The sequence below is a fragment of the Candoia aspera genome, chromosome 2 (assembly GCF_035149785.1).
Source record: "Candoia aspera isolate rCanAsp1 chromosome 2, rCanAsp1.hap2, whole genome shotgun sequence".
Classification (NCBI taxonomy): Eukaryota; Metazoa; Chordata; class Lepidosauria; order Squamata; family Boidae; genus Candoia; species Candoia aspera.
In genome coordinates, this window is record NC_086154.1 from 177,801,252 (window position 1) to 177,826,555 (window position 25,304).

Genomic DNA, 25,304 nt, shown 5'->3' on the forward strand with positions numbered 1-25,304 from the left:
AATGAAAGTACAATTGAAAACAGAACTTTTTCTTTTGGGTTTGATGGACAAACAACTTGAAACAAAATTTGGGACATTGTTTCTGTATATGACAACAGCAGCAACACTTTTGTATGCACAAAGTTGGAAGGACATAAAAATTCCCACAGTTGAAGAATGGATGGTGAAATTATTGGAATTGGTGGGGATGGCAAAATTGACAGCATTGATGAGAAAACAGCCTGACTGGATTTGTTTTTATGTGGAAACCGCTTTTGGACTATTTGCTTGTATCTGAAAAAAATTAAAATTTGATTTTGGGCTTTAATGATTAAATTGTTGTTGCTTATAATGTTTATCAAGGTTTGGTTTAGAGTAAGAGATAAATGTATTAAATATTTGTGTTTATATCTGTGTTGGAGAAGGTCAAAAGTCACCTTCTCTGTATTTCTCTCTAATTATTTCTGCACTTTTTTAGTTTGTCTTTTTTTCTTTTAGTTCTTTCTTCAATCTTTCCTATACTTTGTATTTTATCTGTACTTAGAATCTCTGATAAAGTTTTCTTTAAAAAAAGAAGCAGAAAGCATCCAGGATTATTATGTCACACATTACATTGTCCTTCGCAAAAAGAAGAAATAATTTTCAGGGGAAACATTTTAAAAATTTGTTAAGTTCTACATATAAAATCAGAAGACACCTATTCAGTCAGGAACTTTCCATTAAAGGCTGATTATGAACAGCATTTTCTTCCCCAGTGGCTTTTCATTTGATAACAAAAATTGATTTTCCTGAGCAGTCAAATAATCCTAATGTGCTTTCTAAGCACTCTGATAAGCTCTGCCAGGAATGGACTGACAGAATGGAAATGAAAGATGCAATAACATTTCTTGCCTTTATTATAATTTTCTCCCCCTCACCACCCAAAAAATCCTTCCTATTGCAAGCAATGGGTGGGGGAAGAATATATCCAGACCAAAAATCCCTTCTAGCCCACTTGCCCTTAGCCCTTCGCTTATCCCACATGCATTAGATATAGTTATTATATATTACATTTCTGCAGCATAGGGTTAATATGAAAATATATTGTCATGATTTTTTTCAAAAATGGAAATTTTCAAATAAAACTTCAGTTTCAACAATTCAGTATTATTGCTCTTGAATCTTTTATATTATGTTTATTATATTATATTACATTATATTATTGGTTTAGACAAAGCACTTTTAATCCATGAAGTAACATTTTATATTATTTCAAATTATATTAAAATATAATTTTATTTTCTCCTTCCCCATACTATCCCAGGCTCAAATTATACTACTTTGGACACCTTATATGAAGACCTAGCTCTCCAGCTAAGGCTTTAACACTGTGAAAGTTAGAAGGAAGGAGGAGGAGGAGGAGGAGGTGACCAAGACCACCAGCAGCAAGGTGGATGGACTCAGTTAACAGTGGCAATGAGTGCACTGTTGGAAGACCTGAAAGACCAGGTTAGGGACAGATAGTCATGGATAAGACATCACGTGACCACAACTTGCAATTTTACCGCTGGCTTCCCCCTTGACTCTGCTTGTCAGAAGCTGGCTATGAAGAGTGTAAATGGCGATCACGTGACTGTGGGACTCTGTGATGGTCACAAACGCCCACCGGTTGTGAAGCAACCAAATGTGGGTTACATGATTGTGGGGACACTGCAACTGTCATAAATGTGAGGACCAGTTGCAAAGTTATTTTTCAGAGCCATTGTAACATTGAATGATTACTAAACAGGGGAGTTGTTAAGTGAGGTCTACCTGTATGTATGTATGTATGTGTATGTATGAGTGTGTTTTTAATCCTACTTTTAACTACCAGACTCTTGGATACATTCATACAAATAAAGTATATACATTTTTCTCTGATTATACATGGTTAAATAGGATATGGAGCATTCTATTAACTGAAAAATTAGAACAAAAAATTGAAGAGATGTTGCAGAAACATGGCATCCTTTTACTTGACGTAAATAAGTGAATAAGCAGAATTGGCAAGCTCTGTTAATTTATGTTAAAATTTATGTTATTTTATACTTCGTTCCTATTGGCACCCTCTTGGTAACAGAAAATCAGTAGCTTTCCACAAAGTAAAATGGTTGAACTTGTAAGCTTAAGCAGACCAGATTATTGTTGACTGTCAGTGTAACATTAGAGTGGCTTTTTAAGTTACACAAAAATGCTACCAGCTGGATGCACAAATGGCTTGTAAATCCCTCAGGCAGTGCTTCTTGTAGAGGCTGAATCCATTCTTGCATTGGGCCTCCCATTCTTAGGATTATCCTCAATATCAGCTATTTATCAGGATGTCTTTTGAAGCAGATGCCCTTCCAAACATACATTCTGTGATTGTAAAAAACTAAACTGTGTAGGAATGCTTTTACTGCCCTTCAAACTTCGACGTTTGTCATTTCTTAAAAAGTGATGGAAGTGAAGCAAAGTAAATTCTTACAATAGCATTCAAGATTTTTAAAATTTCTCTGTGATCATTTATAACATTTTTCAGTGGCTAGATTAGATCAACAAGGACAGGCAAAAAAAAAAGGAATGATAAATTTGCAGATCATCACACAACATTTTAAGGAGTAAAATGAAGGTTTTATTGAGAACAAACAAAAAGCATGAATAGGGTTTAAGTTTCAGAGGAGACTAGAAGCTAGAAATGCCAAAGAATTGTAATAAAAATGAATGTAGTCTGACTTGGGCCAGGGCTGTTTTTACATGGAAGATACTCAAAAATCCCTGGCAATGACACACACTCACTTTTAATTCAAGAAGGAGAGAGGAGAGAATTGCATGATGCTCTAAATTAAATCTGGGCAACCCTATATGGGCCTTATATAGAACCCAGCACCTCATTTGCAGTCCTCCAGCACCGCAAGATCACATGGCTGAAATTTGGTGGCAAAATGAGTTTGGGCCAGGTTGAGTGGGACTTTGAGCAGCAGGTAGCAGCACCTTTCTGACCTTGGCTACCCTTGGGAAAGCTATGGAAGACCATTTGGAATCTGACCAACCCCTTCCATATATTGCTGCCAAGAAAACAACACTGACACGTCATGAAGTTACATGGAATCCAGTCCAACTCCAGGAAAACTTGTCTTAATGGCTGTTTTCACTGAAATTGGCTGGATAAATGTCATTAAACTCTAATTTTAAGATCAAGTTAATTAGTCATTTGTATGGGGAATATCTGTAGGATTTTAAGAAAATGAAAAGAGCATTCAAAAATAGCAGGGTTCATATAGGCACATAAAATGAAAACAATTTCAGTGAAGTGGGGGAGATGGGCGGTGATAAAGTCTGATCGATCAATAAATAAATTAAAGTTTTTCTAATTCCATCTTATCATTTGGAAATCTCAACAAATAGAATACAACCTGAGACTTCTTAAAACAACTGGTAGAATCACAGCTATAGCCAGGTCCTGCTTCTGAGAACTTCCTTGAAAGTAACAATAGGAGTAACTTTATTGGAACTCATACCCAAGATCAAGATTTCAGCTCAGGTTTTTGGTGAATGTGCTATCCCATCCATCTCAGCCAAGCAGGCAAGTAAACAGGAATGAAACCCTGTTCTATTTCTGGCAAGGTAGCCCACAGAGTTTGAAATTTAAAGATACAGTATCTGTGCTGTTACTATGAGGGCTTGCCATAAAATATGCTGTAATCTTTACCAGGGGTATGCGATGCATTCCCCAAAGGATTTCTAACACCGAGGAGCACTTGAGAGTGCTTAATGGTCTGCCCAGGCGCTACCTTATAAGGCTTTTTAGTTTCAGCACGGGAGAAAGGCAACCACTCCAAGTATCAGTCATCTGGGAATAGATGACAGCAATGACTGGCTTGTGTTCTAAGGGCCAGATGCATTCTATCTGCCTGTAACAATTACTATATGCTTTTAGCTCCTGTCTCAGAATGTGTTTGTATGATATTCTGGATTTCCTTTTCATAGCATGATCACATATTATGTCCAAGTCTACAGATTAGTTCTGTGGGTTGTGTTGTTGGTTTTTTGTTTAACTGTTGTGTAGACTTGGACCACTCCTGGCCTCTACACACATAATCTGAGCACATGGATCATCATCCCACATATACACACAACACAGTAAGGCATGAACCCTGGGTTTACAAACCACGCACTGGTGAGATTCACAAAAGCGAAGACAGAATCAACAAACTACGTTATTGCAATGTGTAAATTCAGCCATATACTGTACTCAAATAAAAACACAGATTTATGTGGTGAAACCCAAGGGGAGATTAAGTGGAAACTAAAAATCAGCCTGGTGCTCTTCTAATATGTTGCCCAGAAGTCTCATTCTAGGAGTTGTCCAATGCATCTGGACTCTGGAGAGAACTTATGGAGAAGCTTGTTATAAAGGTTTTGGGAGAAGGTGGTGTCAGCCTGAGGCTCATGTGTACACCTGCACCTGTGTGAGCTAAAACTCATAGCCTACAGGTATATAACACAAAAACTTAACTGTTCCAACATGAATACTTCAGTTGCAATCAGGTATCAACTAAAACTGTTTTTCTGTTATTCTGTCACATTTGCTGACTTTTGCCTCTCCAGTGTACTTTTTTGCCCAAAAAACCCAGCAAGAATGTCCTTTTTATTGTTTCTTCTGAGCAAAGCATGCATTTTCAAGAGTTCCAGCCATTTGTTTTTCTGTAATAGATATATAACCTTTATCTTATGATTGCATGCATTATTTCCATTACTGGAGTAATATCTGATGATGGTGGTACCTGGGTATGAGTGCAGGCATAGTACTATGTGGCCCATCTCTAAAGCATACAGAGTGAAATGTTGGTTCTAGAAACCATCATCAGATAGCCCAACCCTAAAGCTTCCAGCCTGAGTAACTGGGAACAGGTCCTGTGTCAGAACCTGGAATCCTTGGGCAGTTAAGGAAGCCGATCCTCTGGAAGAGCTGACTTCCAACCCTTATCCTAAATCCTCCATTTTAGACTTGAAGAGTACTGAATAGCTAGGCGTATTGCCATTTCTAGACAGTCTTTAAGGCATCTCCATGTGAAGCAAATTATGGCAATTCAGTTACGAGATAGACAAGGTGATGAGTGACCTTCTTTTGTGCCTCCTATTCTAATTTAGGGCTACAACTGGCACACCAGCCAGACCTGGACAAATGTCCTCCTGGCCACAGCTTCCACAAGTGTTTCCAGAATGAGACATATCGAGTACACCCTCCCGCCACAAGATGTGAATTTGTTCTCCATGGGGGAGCACAAATCCGTCAAGAGCCATCGGTACTGTCCGTACAATCAGCAGGCCTCTGAACAAACAGCTTATTTATTTGCTTGCTTTGTATCCCACCTCTATTTTTGGTCAACTCAAGGCGGCATACATACCTAATGCTCCCTCCTCCACTGTTCCCCAGAACAACAACCTTGCAAAGTGAGTCGGGCTGAGAGAGAAGCCCAAAGTCACCCATTCAGATCTTTATTCAAGGAGCAAGGTGGTTCTTTCTTCTTTTTCAAGTTTTCCTTCTTTTGCAAATGTCTATTCACCAATCCACAGTATGTTTTCTTCTTCCCAAACTAGATACCACAATAAGGATGGGAAACCTATGTCCTTCTAGAAATTGCTGAACTATCTTTCCCAGCAGTTGCTGCTGTCATGACTCAGGCTGAAGGATCATGAGAGTTGGACACTATATTCTAAGTCTTCTCCCCCCATTATTCCAGTTGTTTTCTCCTACTTGGAGTTATAGTATGTCTATTTTTGGAGCCTCAAATAGTTAGACATACAGTAGCAGTTTCAAGGAAAGTAGGGTCAGAGACAGGATTCAACCGTTTTATTCTAGTAAAGCTGTGGTTTAACCTGCCTGTATATTCATATGGTACCAACCTAACACTTACATTCAGGCAGCCCTGCTGTCCATGTCTCTAGTTAAACCATCCTCAAGGGTGAAATAGGACTAGATCATCATTAAGGAGTTCCGCATTGTTTAGTAGCTTGGAGGCATCTACAGTATTCTTCTTCTTTTCCCTTTCCTCCCTCTCCAACCTTCCAGATCAGGTTGCCTGTTGGATGATGAAGGGTATGTAAAATTGTAGCTACTCAAACATTCCAGTTTTATCCCTAGTCTAAATAGGCTCTCTGCCACTTGTTCTCTGGCATGAAAATAGAACAGCCCAGTATTCTGCATTGTTGCTTGCTTCTCTTTGGAGTATCAGTTGTGTAAGGGATCTCTCAGAGTAGTTTGTTTTGTTTTAATCAAAAGATAAAACTCACTAAGCTGTAAAGAATTCATACTTAATGCTTATTAATAAAATATTGTTTCCTTAACTGGATGTTGAAGTTCTCAAGGTCCCATTCTAGGTTGTATCAAATAGTTATTTGGCAAGTTGCTCATTTTTTTTGGTATATTATATAACACTTGTGCCTTTTATAAAAGGAGTTTAAATGTTGATATCAGATACTTTATTTGAAGCTGACCCTACTCCAGTCAGTCATATATAAACCTGATGGCCATGGATATGGAACAATAGCAAAGATTTGCATCATTCATTTCAAATTATGTGTGCAGAATGTGCATTATTGCTCAACTGTGCACCGTGGTCTAGAAATGGAAGCATGTTTTCATCAGAAATATCCATCTCAAATCAGAAACATCTGCACATACATGCAGATCTTTCTAGCTGGAATGGGGCATCTGCCTTGGCCTTTGCCTTGCACTGTGAGGCAGTTTCAATCCATCCTGACTACATGTCAACAGGCTGGGATTGGAATGTGTGGATTTAGTTTGCCCAACATCGGAACATATCTCTTCCAGACTGAGGAATAATTCAAAGGAAATACAGCAAAAGGATTCTGTGTCTGGAGAAAACCTAGGCTTTATCTAGTTGAAGGACATATATTTTATATGTAAATTAATGTTTACTAGAAACAGTTGAACATGAGGTTTAATATCCATTAAGTTGGGCAAGATTGTGTTTGGTGCTATTCACATACTGTATGCAAGTTGGGGATATTGGGAAGCAGTGGACAGTTCAATTTATGTTTAAGATTCACTCTTAGAAAACAAAACAGTAAGATGCTCCCATCTATTACTGCTTTGAGTATGCAGATGTTTGCTTTAAAAGACACTAATCTTATTTTCCAAAATGGGGTTGTATCTGAAATTTCTGGGTTTGATTTTCTATACATCAAATAGTTCTAGAGAGCCAGTTTGGTATAGTGGTAAAGGTGCCAAGCTACTAACTGGGAGACGGTGAGTTCTAGCTCTGCCTTTGGCACAAAGCCAGCTGGATGACTTTGGGCCAGTCCCTCCTTCTCAACCCCAGGAAGAAGGCAATGGCAAACCACTTCTGAAATTTTACAGGGACTACTCCAGACAGTCTCCAGGAGTCAACACTGACTTGGGGATTAAAAAAAATGCTTATACTGCACCTGAATTCACGCATGTATATGTGATAATTACTAAATTCACCCTTTTTCTAGATTTAACAAACTAGCCAACAGAATACACTAGTCAAGCATAAAACTAACCAAGCTTGACATGTAATTCAAACACAGACAATAGGTCTTCAATGGTCCTGGTTAAGCATATTGTGCCAAACTAGCCACAGCTTGGCTTTCCAACCAAACCGATTTCCAAAGGCAGAGTTTGCCCTGAATTTCTCCCGTTAATCCCTGATCTCACTCTGATTGGCCGAATTACAGAAATTCATCCCGACTGCTGTAGAATAAGCTTTCCTACGCAAGTACCTTTTGTTACAGATGTATTCATTACACTTATTCGCCGTGATCCAGTTCATTAAGTCGTGCGGTTTAATACATGCCCGGGACGTCAAAACAGTTTCCCTCCCCGCTTGTCTTTTACGACATCTTGCCTGATGAAGAGATGTGGAGGTCTCGAAAACCTACTGATTTGTCTTTGGCTTTTTTTTTCCGTGAGAGTTGCGTTAAGGAAAGACCCCGCCTTAAGAGGAGGCAGGGTGGGAAGCCGCGGCCGGGTAAGGGAGGCTCCTTCGCGGTTCTCCTCCATGCCTTTCCAGCTCAGGCGTGCCCTCCCCAAGGAGCGTTTGTTCAACAAAGCAACATATTAGAAGAAAGGCGACGACCTCCATGTAATCTTTTCCCTGCAGGTTAGGAGTCGTGTGGAACAAATCCTTTGGGGCGCTAAAGCAGAAGGGGAAGGTAAGAGCCTTCCCTTCGTCAGGTAGAGTTACTGCAGGTTGGGTCCCTTTAAACCCAAAGCAGAGGGCAGGGAGCCGCAGAGGCGCGCGCGGGACGGGACGCGCTCCCGTCGCTCCGTGCAAAGAAGCCCCCGGGGCAGCGCCGCGTTCCCCCTTCCACTAGTGTCCCCACGCAGCTAGCTGCGGGGCGGGAAATACCCTCTTCTGACTCCCCGCGTCGGTCCGTGCCGTCGCCGCTCCCTCCCCCGCGTCCTCCCGCCCCGGTTCTGATTACTATGGACGCCGCCGCTGAAGTCCGGCCTCCTCGGTGCGCCCTGGCACTCCAGAGGAGGAGCAAACGCTGTGAAACGTCAAGGCAGCGAGGAGAGGCAAGGAAAGGGGTGGGAAAAAAAACACACGAAAAGATTACAGCCCCGCGAGCCGTCCCCTGGCTGGACCGCGCCGCGTTGAGATGGCAATACCGTAGTGTGACAGCAGCAGCGGCCAGACGCAGCGCCGAAATGTAGCTAACAGCAGCCCTGCAGCTGGGCAGCGGCCAGGCACCAGGCCAGTCTGAAATGCGCTGCCTCCCCTAGCTGTGGCGGCTTTTTCTTACCGGGACCCATCCGGCTTGGCTTTTCCTCCCGCGACTCCGCGGCGTAACGCGAAGGCGTAATTCCCTCGGTGCTTGCCGGGTCTCTGCGGTTTGCTGCATCCTCCGGGCGCCCAGGATGGCGGAGGCTGAGTTGCACAAGGAAAGGCTGCAAGCGATTGCAGTAAGTCTGCTTCGTTTTTTCTCGGCGCTTTTGTCTGAATAGAGGGGATCCTGCACCCTGAGTGCTGCTCCGCGTTCCGTCACAAGAACTGGGCAAATGGCTTTTTCTCGCCTCACCCCTTTTAAAATGCTCCCTGGTGAAGTTGTGCTGAGTTTGCCCTTTCATTTTTTTTTTCTGCATTTGCCTCGTTGCTTTGTAACGAGCAAATGATCTGCCTTTGCCGTAGATCGACGGAGTTGTGGGTTTGCATGTGACTGAGGTTAGTAGGGAGGAAAAATACATTATTTCTGGACCTTTTTGAAAGACTAGCGGAATAGTAGGGGGAAAGTGGGAATGAGCTGCCTGTGTACAAAAATATTAGTTCACAAAATCTAGATCGGTAGTTGCATCAGAACTAAGCAGAAGCTTGAAGAATGCATTATTCTAGGCAGAGGCAGGCTTTCTATCTCACAATTTGCACTGGTTTCCTACAAATAGTTACACTTGGCTGTTGCTTTGTGAATTGAGGCAAAGGCAAGTATAAAAACTGTTGGTGATCAATTTGCAATCCCTATGCCAGAAACTCTCTCCGCAGCTGAGGTACAATGTGCAATACTTTAGTAATCAATTTTCAGTGCTACTTATTCAGAGGTAAGTTCAGTTAATTCTCTCAGGTAAGCATGTGTAATGTTGCTGCCTTGACTGACTTCCTCTGACTCTGAATTGAAACTTCAGCACCTGACAACATTGTCTGGGTTTTGGAAGTTAAGCAGGGGTGGACCTGGATACTACTTGGATGGGAAACTTGGGAAAAACCAAGGTGGCAAGCTAGGCTGGGAAGTTGAAAATCAGCCTGGAAGTAGGCAGCGGCAAAGTGCTTGCACATTATTGCCAAGAAGGCTACATGGACGCGCCATAAAGTTGCTTTGTTGGATGAGCCATAAGGTTGCTTTGTGTTGAACTTGACTCAAGGGAGATTTACCTGTTTATTTTAGCAGTTGTCATTTAAAACTTAGGTAAAATGAATATATGTATTTATGGGAATTCCGAGGACAAACCTAGAACCCCTACATCAGTTTACACAACCAGTACACACACACACACACACACAATGAAGAATACCATAAATAGGAATTCAGTAGACTAGCTAACATTGTAAATGCTGTAACCTTTGTCATGATCACTAAAGGAGGACCTGGGGATGACAATATTGAGACAGGACATACTATGGACATACTCCTATATCCTTTCACCATGCTAAAATTTTATCTGTACACTTTTCATCATATCTCCATTATAGGTCACACCCTTTATTCAAGCATCTTGGGCATGTTGCTAATCAATTAAGCAATGCCAGTTTTTTTTTTACATTAATGTGAATCAAATATTTGATTTTCTATAAAATATGTAATTAATGGAGGGAAAGTAGAAGAAAAAGAAACCCAAAAAAGGTTTTTGGAGTAGTCTTTGCCCTTCTGCATGCCTTTTTAATTTGCCCCGAGAAACTTCAGATAAATATAAATTAATGAAAATGTACAGGAAGCTTTGTTTGACATTTAAAATCTGTGATATACGCAGAACATGCTCAGATTTCGATCAGCTCCTGCAGAATTGACAATAAATGAATTTATATGATATTACTCTCTAATATGAATCTAGAGTTCTTCTGTATTCTGATTTCCCCACCCCCACCCTGTTTGGTCACTTTGTCTACAAATATTTTTGGAGAAAGTTTCAGTTTCAGCTATTAAAAAGATTGCAGTGGTCCCAAGAGATAGTCGTGTGTTTCTGCTCCTCCCCTCTGACCTTCTCCTTGAGGTAGCGCATGCTGCCAATCCGTAGTATGGAAACTTTCCGCCCCACTTTGGAGGGCTGATGTGCCTGGACTGGATTCGTACGTGCAGATGTCTATACATCACAGGTATTTTGGAAGTGGCTTGCCCTTGCCTCCTTCCTAGGGCTGAGAGAGAGGGACTGGCCCAAGGTCACACACCTGGCTTTGTGCCTAAGGCGAGACTAGAACTCACGGTCTCCCAGTTTCTAGCCTGGTGCCTTAACCGCTACACCAACCTGGCTTTCTACATCCAGCTGGGTTTTTCCTTTTTCACCCACTTGTTATTACATTTGTTGACTGTCTTGTTCCAAGCTCTTTCACAGTTCTCTGTATGGAACCTTGACACCCTCTATAACACTCTTTACTTTTTGCCAAGATGGTTTTATCCACCTTCATATTGGCTTTTGCTGCCTAAAAGAGTCCCTTTTGGGAGATGGGCGGTGATAGATTTGATTAATAAATAAAATAAATAAATGTAGCCACCTATTTTTTTTTTTACCTCTCTTTAATTCCTGTATAATTGCACTGATTTTTTTTACTCTTACTGGTCTTTGACCGTTTAATTAATAAATAAAGCACATTTCATGCTAGTGTTTCTTTTTGCCAACTCAGCACCAACTCAGAAGAATATAAAAGAGACATTTCCCCCCCACATTTCTTTAGAATTTAAACTTTAATTGACAACGATCAGAATGGATGCTGAATAGAAATTAGTGTGAGGTCAACTGTTACCAAATGTTTGTTAATTAGAATATGCAGCTCCAAGGCTGAGTTGCCTTGTTGCAATCACCTGCCATGTTGTAGAGGTCAGTTGAGGTAGATGTTGCATATATGGCTTGCCCATCTATCGTACATGTTTCAGTAAGAGCCTGACAAGGCCTACAGAACTGTGAGCTGTTCAGTTGTGTAGATTTAGTCAATCTGGCCAATGAGATCATTGTGACGGAATCATGGTTAAGTAGAAAGTTTTAAAATGATTTAAAAGCAAACTTGTCAATCTTAAAATTCTGCAATCTGTTCTCTTCCTATTATATTTCTGCAGTAGATGAGAACTTTTAAAATTTCATATACATCATACCTGAGAAATACACAACTAAAATCATCTCCCCTCCACTAAACAAAATACAGGTACATAGAATGCTGTACCATCATATATCTGGGGCTGAATTTCACTTAGCCAGTTTGGTGTAGTGGTTAGGGGACCAGGCTAGAAGCCAGGGGACTGTGAGTTTTAGTCCCGCCTTAGGTACGAACGCAGCTGGGTGACTTTGGGCCAGTCACTCTCTCAGTCCTAGGAAGGAGGCAATGGCAAGCCACTTCTGAAATCTTGCCAAGAAAACTGCAGGGGACTAGTCCAGGCAGTTGCCAGGAGTCAACATTGACTCAAAGGCACCAAAACAAAAATCACTTAGTCTGGGTTAAGTGCTGCAGCCAAACTGTTGGTTGGGACTAATAACTGATAGCCTGCTATTTCCTTGCTGACTCCATTCAGAGGGTTGGTTATGACCTGCAAAGCCATACGTGATTGTGGTTGGATATTTGGAAAGTTGGGCTGTGGTTACTCAGACTTAGGCTGTAGTTACTTGACTAAAGCCAGTGCATCTGAAGTCACTTTCCATGGACACAATTATAGAACATTCTTCCTGACCTCACCTTACCTTATTCTGGCTGGGGAATTCTGGGAGTTGAGGTCCACACATCTTAACGTTGCCAAGTTTGAAAAACACTGATCTAGAGCTTCCCTGTTGGGGTAAATGGCAAAGCACCTCCTGTAGTGATTCATTTTGTATGTGTCTTTGCTGACAGCCCTGTATTAGTTAATATTTTGCACTTAGTATGTGAACTACATACATTATCTCAGTAGCTGTTATGCAAAATAGATCAATATAGCTAGGAAACACATTTCATTGGGGGCAGGGATTGAAATTAATGGTTTTCCACATGTAAAAGGTGAGATTAGTGTTTCATAGTTATAAATTAAGAAATTTATTTCATTTTCAATAAAGTTTTCATTTGTTTTCCCAGGACAAGTTTTTTTCTGTCCTACTTTTGTATCATTTTATGTTTAAAAAAAACTCATGAATGCGTTTTTCCTAATAAACACATTTTTCCAAAGTATTCATTACTATTTTATGCTTGCTTTGCAAGCATTTGCCCATAGTGTATGAATTTTTGCACACATTAGAGAAACTGAAGAAGTATTACATCCTAATTTGTGTATTAGTCCAATTAAATTGGTTTATGTTAAATTGAAACTGTGTCCCCATTCATATTTCTGATCATTTATTCAAGCATTTATACTCTGCTTTTTTACCTGTAAAAGTTCCCAGAAAAGCTTATTGATAAATAAAAAATAGTATCCTTTATAATCTAAAACAGATGATACAAAAGGAAAAAAATAGTTTGGGGGAAAAGTAAAAACTCTGGTACTAGTAGCTGATGTTCTGCTAATTTTAAAATGATCATGTATCAAGTTGTAATATGAGAGCCAGTTTGGTGCAGTGACGAAGGTGCTGGCGTAGAAACCGGGAGACGGTGAGTTCTAGTCCTGCCTTAGGCATGAAAGCCAGCTGGGTGACCTTGGGCCAGTCACTCTCTCTCGGCCCAACCCACCTCAGAGGCTCGTTGTTGTGGGGAACATAGGTGGCAGGAGTATTAGGTATGTTTGCCACCTTGAGTTGACCAAATATATTAAGAAAGGCGGAATAAAATGATGATGATGGTAATGATATGGTAATGGCTGTAGTAGCATCTGGTAGTTTTTTTCATCTTATCAGTATTAATTGGAATGGTAAAAAGAAAATAAAGAGGAAGAACCCAACATTGCCCATTTCTTTCATGGTTACTTCTATGCCTATCCCTCTGGATTCTTCCAGATTTCACTAACCTAGAAGATTGTGGTTGTACTGTAGCATTTACCTGTTATGAACCTTTCTCTGGACCTTCCATGTGCTAGTTGTGATCAGTCTGGCCTTGCTACAGGGTGGGCTATTCAATCTCTGTCCCTTATCCCTGATTAGCAGATCACTACTTCCAAAATGAAAAGGGCGCCTTTTTAACTAGTTCACAGATGATGTTTCTAGATCTCTGTAAATCTAGAAGTGTGTGATCCATTTCTTTAAACAATTTCCTGCTTCTCATGTTTAATTTCTGACCCCATGTCATGGACAAGTTTATTTTTGCCTTGTGACAATTTAGAATCTCCTTGTCTAACATAAATAAAAGGCCTTTTGTGTTTGAGCTTTGAAGGAGCAGCTAATGTAGTCTGTCAAAGCTTTCCTTTGAGGTTGACTAAGAAGAGAATGTGAATATCCTTTGCCTTTTTGGCAAGTGTCTTTGAATGCTTTTAAATATATTTGTTTGATATAGTTGATCAGATTATTTAATACTAATGTGGCTACAGATAGGACACTGTTACTGTTATGAGAGGCCTGGTATTGATTTCTTGTTCAAGGAAGCCAAAATGCCAAGACAGAAATGCACTCTCTTTTCTGATTGGTTCCTATCTCAATTTGGGAATGTCTTTACCTTTATTATGATTTTCAATTAAATGGAGACAAAGTTTTTTTTAAAAAGTTATGCATATTAGTATGAGACAAAGTCAATTCTGAAAGTTCTAACTGCTGGTCTTTACAGTCAATGGTAAACCTAGCTTGGGAATGAAAGTACAAAGAAGGGATAATCAATTTCAGGGAGCAGTAGCAGACAAGGTATTTTGCCTGGCACTTTTTCCAACATTTTACTTCTATGTGCCAGTTAGTATAAAAATCATTCTCATCAGGACACATACGGGAGTTGTCACTTCTTATTAGAACTTTTTCTTTGTACAGATCATTTTTTTTCTTGAAACCTCATGGTGCAATCCTAATTCAAATGACCAACGCAGTGTTCTACAATCAAAATCAAGTTAGAAACCAGTTAAAGAAATGGATATAAACCATTAATAACCTTGCAGGTGAGCATCAGCGTAGTTTACCTCTTATTCTTTGAGTGACCAACTTCTGAAATAAGACCACAGATACTTAAATGGAGTGGCTGGTTATGTTGAATGGTAGCCTGAGCACTTCTGCTATTAAAACTATTGAAGAATTTGTATAAGGGGATAGACTAAGTAATAATTATGCATTTTTTGTAGAACTATGCCTTTACTCAATATCACTTTAGTTACATATTACAGGAGCTATTTATATTCCCTGGATGAGATACTGCATTTCCAAGACAAGGACATCTATAGGATTTTTACTCTATGTATTGCTATGAATTTAACTGAACAGTTTCATGATTTTCTGGTTTTAGAAAAGAAACAGTTTCGGCTTTGCAACTGAAATGTATTTTGACCACCATGAACTGGCATCCCAATTTGGCCTTTCCTCTTTTTATGTATTTGAGTTTGTATGCTTCCAGTTATGGGAACTAGACTTTCAGGAGCATCCAATTCACTACGCTTTAATTTCCATGATTAGAAAATGAAGAACAAACTCAGAACAAATTCACTGCCACTTGGGGAAAACATGGCAGTCATTACTTTGGCCCTGACACCTGTACAAAACCACCATCTCCTAATATCCCTCATTTACCATAGACACATGAATAGATCAAAGGAGATAGGCTACATGGTCACATGCTTCCTGGTTAAACATAAGCAACATTCTGACCAGATTCTCCTAGTTTAAGACCAATAGTCTACAGGAGAGGCAACCTTTTGGGGGGATGAATACTACTTTGCACTTGTTTTTTGAGTGGTTTGCTAGTGCTTGCACTTCAATCTAGTAGACAAAGCCAAGAGAAAAAACAATTTTTATTTTACATTAACATGTAACCTAAATTAAATATTACATTAATAAACTTTTGAAGCGAGTCTGGGAGTACCCTTAAGCTTTGCAGTGCTGCCCAAGAGCTTGTACCCTCTTGTTTATTCAGGGTATCACCTTGGCTGTCAGCCGTTTACTTTTGAGCAAGGTTGAGAAATATGACCACTAGATGTTGTTGGCTTTTAGTTCCCATTAGAATGGGCCAAAAAGTAAGCAAGCGTGTAGTTTGGGTGACCTTGGGCCAGTCACACACACACAGCCCAACTCACCTCACAGGGTAGCTGTTGTGGGGAGAATAGAAGGAAGAAGGAGTATTTGCTATGTTCGCCGCCTTGAATTATTTATAAAAATAATAAAGGCGGGATAAAAATAAGTTAAGAATGTAGTCTAGTTTGTAGGCTAATCTGTAGTCTACAAATTTGTAGTCTACAAGAGTGTAGTCTAGTTTGTAGTCTAATGACAGATGGAGAACTCCAGATTCCTCATCACAGTGTTAGACTATCCGTTTGTTTCACCCACCCGTCACTAAAAGAATTCAATCCTTTTACTGACATTTTTGAGTTATTCCACTTCTACTAATTAATATTAAGTAAAAAAAGATAAACAGTTCAACTGAAACGTCTTGGGGAAATACAGTTTTGTGAGAGATGACAGAGTTAAAGATTGGAACAATACTAAAAGTTCACAAACTATTCTAAGATGTTGCTTGGTAAAGCATTATCTGGGAATAATTTAAGAATAAAATAAGTTTTGTTTTGTTTTTTGTCCTTTGAAGTTTATGTTGTATCACAGTAGCCTGCTGCTGAAAGAAAGAAAAAAATCAACTATTCTTGCTGGGTAAGCTTTAATAAGTTATTTGTAGCCTGGACAATAAGAGGCACTCACTGAGAAATATTTTAAGTTTCTGTGGCTATTGCAGATTTAGTAAAAGCTTTCTATTTATATTAAAGTTCTCTTTAATATTGTGTGTGTGTATGTATCACGTATAATCATGAAATCTAGAAATCTTTTTTTTTTCCAGTAAAAGCACTGGATTCCTTATCTCCTAGCAGTCTGAACTGAAGGACAGATAAGATTATACCAGAGTTGGTATACACCAACTCTGGACACAAGGGTTTCTACATTTAATATAAATAGACAATTCAGTCCTATATTTTTGAAATTACACAGAAGAATTCTAATTTATTTGGTATAATAATGGGCTTGATTATAGTGTGCTTGTTATACTGCTAATGATTTGGACAAAGTAACATTCTGGGGGATGTAAGTGAGAATCCTTGTAAATGGTCACTACTTTATTAAAAGGCTAATTTGGCCTGTAAGCAAGCATCTTTTTGTTTCTAATCTACAGCCATGATTGTTTTGTTTTCTTACTGGAACAGAAATTCATAATTGGTTTCCATTTCACATACATTTAGTGAAGTGACAGTTTAAACATGGGCTGCATTCAGATGTAATCTAAACTGTGGTTTAATGTTATATGCACAAATTATGGCTAGTGTATTTCCCCTTCCATGTTTATCCTTCAGCGTGGTTATAAGAAGACTATTAGAAATTCTGCTTCTGGTCTGAGTTCACCATGGTTTGAAATCTAAAACTGTAGTTAATCATAGATATACTTTAGAGACTAAAAAAACCCTTACAGTGAGGGTGGCTCGCAGTTGGTTTGTTTTAGCCATAATTAAGGTAATGTATGGTCTGTCTAGGTGTCCATGCCAGAGTAGCAGAAGGAAATTGTGGCAGCCACAGGCTTGAGGAACTGACATGTAATCTATACTTTAATATTAAATCCAAATGCAGCCACAATGCATATTCTGATAGCTTAGACAAAAAAAATTATTAAAGGATGCTGGGTAGATTAATGTACAAATCTGAAAATTTTAGAAGAAACCAAGGATTAAAAAAAAAATCCTCATTCATTTTTAAATTTCATTTGTCTGCATCAGTTTGATTTTTTTTAAGTTTGTGAGGAAAAATATATTCAGTGTATGTATTTTTGGCTAATATACACGTTTCTAGTATCATGAATTGGAGAAATTTATTTTCTCTAAATGTACACATTTTTCCTTTAATAAAGTTACTGTTGTGGACATTGGTTATGGTCATGTTGAGTCACAAAGCTGGACGAACTGTTTAATAACAACAATTTCTATTTTCACATCAGTTCAAAGGTGTGAAATTAAGTGTGCATTAAAATATGAACAGAACAAATGTTTTCCCATCGAAGGAAATCTGTGTGAAAGGTGGAGCTATAGGGCAAAAAAATCAATATAACATCATTGTTGTGGAGATCAGGTGCATCTTAATAAATGACCGTCTCTTTTCCATTCCTTTTCATGTATGCTGATTTCTTTCATTATGAGTTTTTCATTTGCTGATTTGTTTTTAATGAACATTTAGGATGTAAAAATTGCTTGCAAAATTTCTTTTCACTAGGAAGTATGTAGGCCAAATTCTTTTCTCTGGCAGACATTCTGGATGTCTGAGTTTGGAACTGAAATTCTTGAGGTCTGAGTGACCAAATAGTTGGTTCATTGGTCACAGTTCCATTGGGCCACTTGGAATTGTGTTGGCTTCAAATGGATGGCAGTCACTTGCATTTTGCCTGGTGTTTTGGCTTGTGTCACAGAAGGGCACAGCTGTGAAGCAGCTGGATTTCATTTATGTTTGAGAACAAGACTCCATTGTCTGTCTCCAATATGATCTACCCTTCCCTTTCTCCTCCATTCCTCACTTATTCCATCCCCCTCCCCCCTTTTACATTTGGCTGCTTACAAGAAAAGTAGCTATGGAAAAAGAAGCTCACACTTTGAAGCCTAAAGTCTACATGGCATTAACATCTGTCAGGAAGAATGCTGGATTCAAGGCTGTTTTCTTTGGCCGATATAAAACTGGAGCAGAGAATTTAGTTCTTTTGGTTATGTGTCCAAGAACTCCTGGCTTACTGGTGTAATTGAGAATTGAGCCTTTTCCATATGTTCTATATATTGGGGAGATGGGGGTGGTAAATTTTACTCCCCTGGCAAATATGGGTACACGTGCATGAATGTTGAGCAGAGATGGAAATACTGTGGCCTTCCAGATATTGCTGAACTGGATTTCTTACCACTGACTGTTGCGCCTAGGGTCAGTTGAAGGTTCCTCACTTTATATTCTGAAGAGACTTGCCTATGCTTCCAGCCCCTGTTTATACATATTTGTCCTATGTGTAAAAAAGCAAGCTGAGCATGACCAGGATATGCCTGTAGACTGAGAAGTCAAAAAACATGGTTGAAGAAGACAATGGCAAGCCATAAAAACTACATGTCTATGTCCATGAAGTCACTTGCAGTCAATATGAAGGAGATTGTACCTTTTTTATTATCTAAAATGTATGCAAAGCCTTTGTAGTGCCCCTGCACCATAAAGTTGGGCATTCCTGGCTCTCAATATGTCAGTGAAGATTCTCAGTCATCCAGGTGGAATTGTCTGTAGGTCGAGTCATGGCAACTGGATTTCTTTCTTTTTGGTTGAAACGTTTTGCTGCTTGTCCAAGCAGCTTCTTCAGTCTGGGCAAAGGTTGGTAAGGGGTCCCATATATGTCTTCCAGGGTGGCTGCATTGTTCCTACACCTGAATGGCTTGTTAATTGTGCCATGGAGGTGTGGATTGTCATTGGGATGTCTTACTCCTAAATCCCTTGTTCATCCCCAATCCCCAATCATTAAGAGTGGCCTTCCTGGTAAATTTGTGAAGTGGTTTAATCTTCCTGGGGACTAATGAAAGAGCAGCATGAAAAATGGGGGACAAGTTGTGTCTGAGGCCTCTGCCTCTATTGAGGGAAGGATTTTCCACTTCGGCATAAATGGATTCCTTAACCCCTCTCTCAAACCACCTATCTTCTCTGTCCATAATGTGAACATTATTGTCCTCAAATGAGTGTCCTTTTTCTTTTAGATGAAGGTAAACTGCTGATTCTGGTCCTTTGGTGGTATTCCTCCTGTGTTGGGCCATCCACTTGTGTAAAGGCTGTTTGGTTTCTCCAATGTAGAGCTCAGAACACTCCTCACTGCACTGGATTGTATATACTACGTTGCTCCTCTTACGTTTCGGTGGTGGATCTTTAGGGTGTACAAGCCTCTGTCTCAGTGTGTTAGTGGGTTTGAAAAATACAGGTATGTGGTGTTTTCCAAATACCCGTTTTATCCTTTCTGACACGCTGGCCATGTAAGGAATGACCAGGTTCTTCTGTTGACTCTGGGTCTCAGCCCTGTCTGCCATTGTTTTGGGTCTAGGGGTAGATTTAGCTTTAATGAAGGCCCAATTTGGATACCCAGAGGCCTTCAGAGCTGTCCTCAGGTGCTGATTTTCTTTCTTTTTTGGCATCCATGGAGGTGGGGATGGTTTCTGCCCTGTGAAGTAATGTCCTGATGACTCCTAGTTTGTGCTGCAGTGGATGGTGGGAGTCAAACACCAGGGATTGGTCCGGCTCTCAGATTGAGGGAGGTTGATTTGGGGAGGTTCTAAATGGGCAGGGCTATTGTGTTCATTCCACTTCAGTTTCTAGAGTATAAAATTCAGAAATGTGGGGAAATCTCTTGATTGCAGTGGGTAAAAAAAATCAAATTAATAAATGTTTGGGATATCAGGTTTTCATCTCATGAGGAGACTATATGGATATAGAGCAGAATCCAATCCTCAGGCATTCCCTGTAAAACTTGGATAAGGGGAGAGAGGGATTAGCAGAGTGAGGGCCAATGCAACTCGGAGAGCTTCAGCCTTCATAGTCAGTGGTTGTCATGTTCTGCGTTTCAATGTTCTGTATACATCGTAGCGTTTCACATGTCACTCTTTTGCTTGTTGGAAATTTCCAGCCCTGCGAGGCTGTAATCTCTGGAATGCATGTTTGGGTTGGTAACGCTATTCAAGGTTACTTTCCCAGGCCGATGTATGACGGTGGTTGACATCTGGGATCGGATGGTTGCTACGATGTGGCACGGGGCGGAGTTGGGCTGGAGCAACAGTATTTGATTTGTATTTCGCGCGCTTTGGGTTTATTCTCAGCTTTGTCTGTATCTGCACACTATTCCTTTAATAAATCAGTTATCTTAAAGCCCGGGCTTGTGAGACTGAGTATATTGGAGTAGGCAACCATTACAGTGGTGAAGGAAACTAGGAGTGATAGTTCAGCAAGTTCCCCAGCTCTGTCCTAATTATAACTACCCACCAATATATTTATATTTAGTTGCCCCTTGGTGGTATGACAGGCAAAATCATTCCTTTACATAATTGCAGTGGATTAGGGAAAGAGGGCAGTCAGTATTGAGAATCGGCTTGTACTGCGGTGTGAAAAAAATTGAATCAGCAGTAATCATAAAATAATCCTTACCTGTGGTCAAGTATTATATGGAGCCAATGGAACACAAATGCTTTAATGTTTTACTCCTGGACAGCTATTACTATAAACAGGTATTAACAATGCCTGCCAAAATCATAAATCTTTATGCTAAATGAAGCAAAAGCTGACTTCTCTGTGAATAATTTTACTCTAGTTGTTAAAAGGTTTTATTTTGTCCTGAAACAGGCCCTCATTAATTACTGGGTGTCTTGCAGAGGTGATGTAGTGGGACAAGGGAATGGCCTTGAGGGACAGAAGGAAGAGCCATTACCAAGACAATGGTAAAGAACTTTTTGTAGTGTAAGTAACAATGTCTTCCTTCTTAGGGGACAAATTCATTGTCTTCAGAAACTTCATTAGACAAGATTCATGTATACAGTATATTCCTCTGGAAACAAAGGCTATGTCTTTTTGTCTATCATTAGCTTTCATACAAGTTGCCAAAGAGCTTTCTTCAGCCTCGAGACATCCTAAATTTTCCAGCCAGCATATACAGTAGCCATTCACACATGGAATTCTGTGTTGTAGTTTTAATACATCTGAAAATTATGGGGCTGGGGAAGATTGGCCTAAGATGGATTTAGTTGAATAGCAAATACTAGGGACCTAGCTTTCTGACTTCCTTTGATTCACAGAGTCCCTTCCACTTGTTGATCAAGGCTCTGGATTTGATAATATGTTGTCAGTCCAAACTGAGAACATTCATTACCTCAGCCACACTATGACAGGGCATCTGATATGGCTTCATATTCATTCAGGAGGTGAGGAAAGACTCCTTTTTTAAATCAATCAATAGCAATGCTTCCCATCCTGGTATGCACCCAGGGACACCACTGACTGGTGGATGTGGGACTCAGCTCACTACCTGTATGGATCTGAAACCAGTTCTGGTAATGGCTAGAGAGCCTGAACCCCTTATCCTACTCTCCTGTGTTTCACATGTGGGATTAGAATGTTAGACTAGATCTGGGAACTCAAGTTCAAGAAGCCCCCTAATCCTAAGATCATTTGAGAAGGATAATACCTCAGTGAGATATTTTGTATGTAAAATATTCTGGCAGGGCTGAGTGAGACCTGCCTAAGACCCTGAAGAATGGCAGCATTTTCTTCATGCCCTCCAGATGTTTTGGATTCCAAATCCTAGAATCCCCAGCCAGCATGGAGATTTTGAGGGCACCAGGTAGGAAGAAGACATGGAAAGGACTATATCTGATGGACGTGTTCTTTCTTGGCCCACTAGTGTTTCTGATGGTTCCCGTGAAAGAGGTTTACACTGAAATATTTTGCATATTTACTCAGATATAAACCCACTGAGTTGTGGGACTTTTGCAGAAAATATTGCAGTTGAAAGGGAAAAAAATGTACATTAGAGATTGCAGTGCTGCTAACGTAATTCCTTGTCCCCCTTCCCTGAAGCCAGTGTACATACATCTGGAACCTTAGCAACAGATATGAAGTAGCAAATTTTGGACTGGTATTACCACCCTATTGCAAGTAGACCTTTTTACCTTGCTTGTTATATCATTGCTCTTCCATCACTGTCTATTTCATTTGAGACATTGTGTTTGCAAGGTCTGGGTATTCTAATTCCCAGCAATTCAGGCTGTGTGGCAGAGAAGCTGGATTTTGATAACCATGATGTAAAAAACAAAGGCCCTCTATGTTCCTCTCAAATTGTAATGGATCTGCCTCTTCTGTTGATGCATACTGTATACTGATTTGAAAAAGAAAAGGATTTGATAAAGCATAGTTTGACCTGGTAGGAAAGTCATTCATAGCCAAGTATTAACGGTATTTGGGTTGGATATCAAAGCTTTCTTGGTCTTCACCCAACATCTAGTGTGGAGAATTACATGAAAAGGAACAGTGCCTTCCAAAAAGCTCTAGGAATAAAGTACAAGCCATAAAATGGGATTTAAGAGTAGGCATGCTCGAAACATTTTCCATGCCTCTTCTGTAGCCTCATACATGCTGAATTAATTTGGCAGGGGGGAGGGATACATTGTGAGATCCTTCTTGAGCTGGATACCATGGTGTTTACAGCATTTAAGGAGTTTCATCAGGCTGTGAGGTCAAGTTAGTGAGGTATGGATCATTCTAATTACAGTTTCACATTGTTCATTCATAGGTCTACTCTGTCCTATTTTTGCATGAGCCTGTACATTAAAAAACAATACACACACACACAACTTTAAATGTTTTATTGATTATGTTATGAACAAAGAATTGTACTGCCAGATTCAGAGTGCTTCCTCCACAGCTGAATTGAAGTGCTATCCACCCCTCCTTGAGTCAATAGAAAACTATATCTAGCATGAAAACTGTTGTGCCCGTGGACAATACCTAACTCTCTTGCATAGGTTCTACATAATTTTTTTTTAAAAAGATGTTGAATTGAATCCTAAAATTAATCACTGCTATTGGCGGAATAGGATATTTGCTATGGCCACAACTCTCTGTGATTTCTGCAGCTACAGAAAAAGTGAGAAGTAGAAGCAGGATACCCTAAAATAGGGGACATCAACACAGCAGGTTGGAAGGAACAACTGCACCATCAAGTGGTACCAGCAGTCGCCCAGCCAAAATGAAATTTCAAAAAAGTTAAAATGGTTGAAATCTCTTGAAATCACCACATCCTCAATGTTTTAGTGAGGTTTGTCCCCTTCGAAAAAGCAAACTTTAGGGGAGCGCCCAGGATTTCAGCAGTTTGACAAGCCCAGGACTAAAAAATCCCTCCCATGCCTCAAGCTCCCTACAGTGGCTGAACCATCCACATCAGTGTTTTTCAACCTTGGCAACTTTAAGATGTGTGGACTTTAGCTCCCAGAATTCCCCAGCCATCCTTGCTGGATGGGGAATTCTGGGAGCTGAAGTCCACACATCTTAAAGTTGCCAAGGTTGTGAAATGCTGGTCCACATGTTGAAGACTTCAGAGCAGGAAAGGTGAGGTCTGCTGTGGAGGTGGATGAAACCGTCTGATTTAGTTTCTTGCCATCCTTACATTTCTTCTCTTTTCTAATCACTCTGAGATTTTAAAAGAAAATTGGAAAGATTCATATCAATGTGTTCATGCAATTTTGCCTAGTGCCCACTTTTGGGACAGTTTCCCTTAGTATAATTCTGGCACATTATTTTCACTAATACATGCATTTCTTTTATGCACACTTTCCCTAAATATGTTACAAAAATGTTCAAACATTGGTCAGGTTGCATTCAAAGTGGCTGTATTCACGCAGCCTGTATCATCAGGTTAGGCTGTGGCTGCACCACACGACATGCAGATTATTTAGTTTGAACGTAGCTTTTTGTGGGTTTCCATGTTGTATGAAGCCAGTGCTTAAGAATTAGAAACAAACAAATATATTGTGTGAATTCATAAATTGGGTTAATTCAGTAACAGAGTTAAATGCTTTGTGCAAACCCAGTCATTGAGGTTCTGTCATGTTCTCATTTCAATGTGTTGTTAACATTGTAACGTTTCACATGTCCTTTTTTGTTCCGTGTTCCTTCGCCCGGGGTTTTTCCATTCATTCACCCTCCGTTGTTTTGAGGGCTTGGAATGTATGTTTGGGTTTGCGCTCCTGCTCAAGGTTACTTTCCCAGGCGCGTCTAACGGCTTCTAGCACCTGGGAGGGGGAGCGTCCTGACGAGGGATGGGGCGGAACTTGCTTACAGGCAAGGCTTTTAAGTTTGTATTTGGCGCGCTTTTGCTCATTCTCAGCTTTCTCTGTATTTGCATACTATTCCTTTAATAAATCAGTTATCTTTAAGCCCGAGCTTGTGAGACTGAGTATTTGGGATTAGGCAATCGTTACATAAAGCTGAGAATCATTTTATCCCTTTTCCGCTAGCCCCATCCAATCGTTGGATAAGAGGGAACGCTAGCGATGACAGAACCTCAGCTTCGCGCAAGTGAGGGAAGCGAAGAGGAGCGGGAGGCGGCCAGAAGCCGGCCAGCGCTAACCTCGAGAGCGCAAAGAGCAGCACGTCGGGAGTTGCGAGATATCCAATTAGACGAGCTGCTGATATCCATGCAGGAGAATCTCAGGAGTGAACATAGAACTGTTATGGAAAGAGCACCGGGGAGGGGGTCTCCACAATTGTCCTGGGAGCCCGAAGTCCCCTTGTCACCGAGGGTGGTGGTAACCAACCAACCCCCGGAGGAGCCGGTCACTCCAGCCCGTATGAGGGCATTAGAGGATAAAATGGATTTAATAGTGACGATCCTCAAGGATCTACCCAGAGAGGCAGAGCCCACCCCGGAGGATTGGGAGGAAGAGCCGTCACAGTACCCCAGGCACAGTACCATATCAACCCGGGGGAGAAGCAAGACTCGATCAGCCCGTCAAGGGGGGGAGCGAGAGGCAAGACC

General features: G+C 40.3%; 1 protein-coding gene across 4 annotated transcripts in view; it reads left to right on the forward strand.

The window, feature by feature from the left end:
- Positions 1 to 8,516: 8,516 nt before the first annotated feature.
- The window catches only part of PALM2AKAP2 (PALM2 and AKAP2 fusion), a 245,171-nt gene continuing 228,383 nt past the window's right edge, over positions 8,517 to 25,304 (forward strand). Inside the window, exon 1 of one of the 4 annotated variants that reach the window (XM_063294958.1) lies at positions 8,517 to 8,932. In XM_063294958.1, coding sequence (XP_063151028.1) covers positions 8,888 to 8,932 — 45 coding nt within the window. In that variant the 5' untranslated portion in view covers positions 8,517 to 8,887. The remainder of the gene's footprint in view (positions 8,933 to 25,304) is intronic. The other 3 variants (XM_063294956.1, XM_063294957.1, XM_063294960.1) reach the window with 3 other exon arrangements.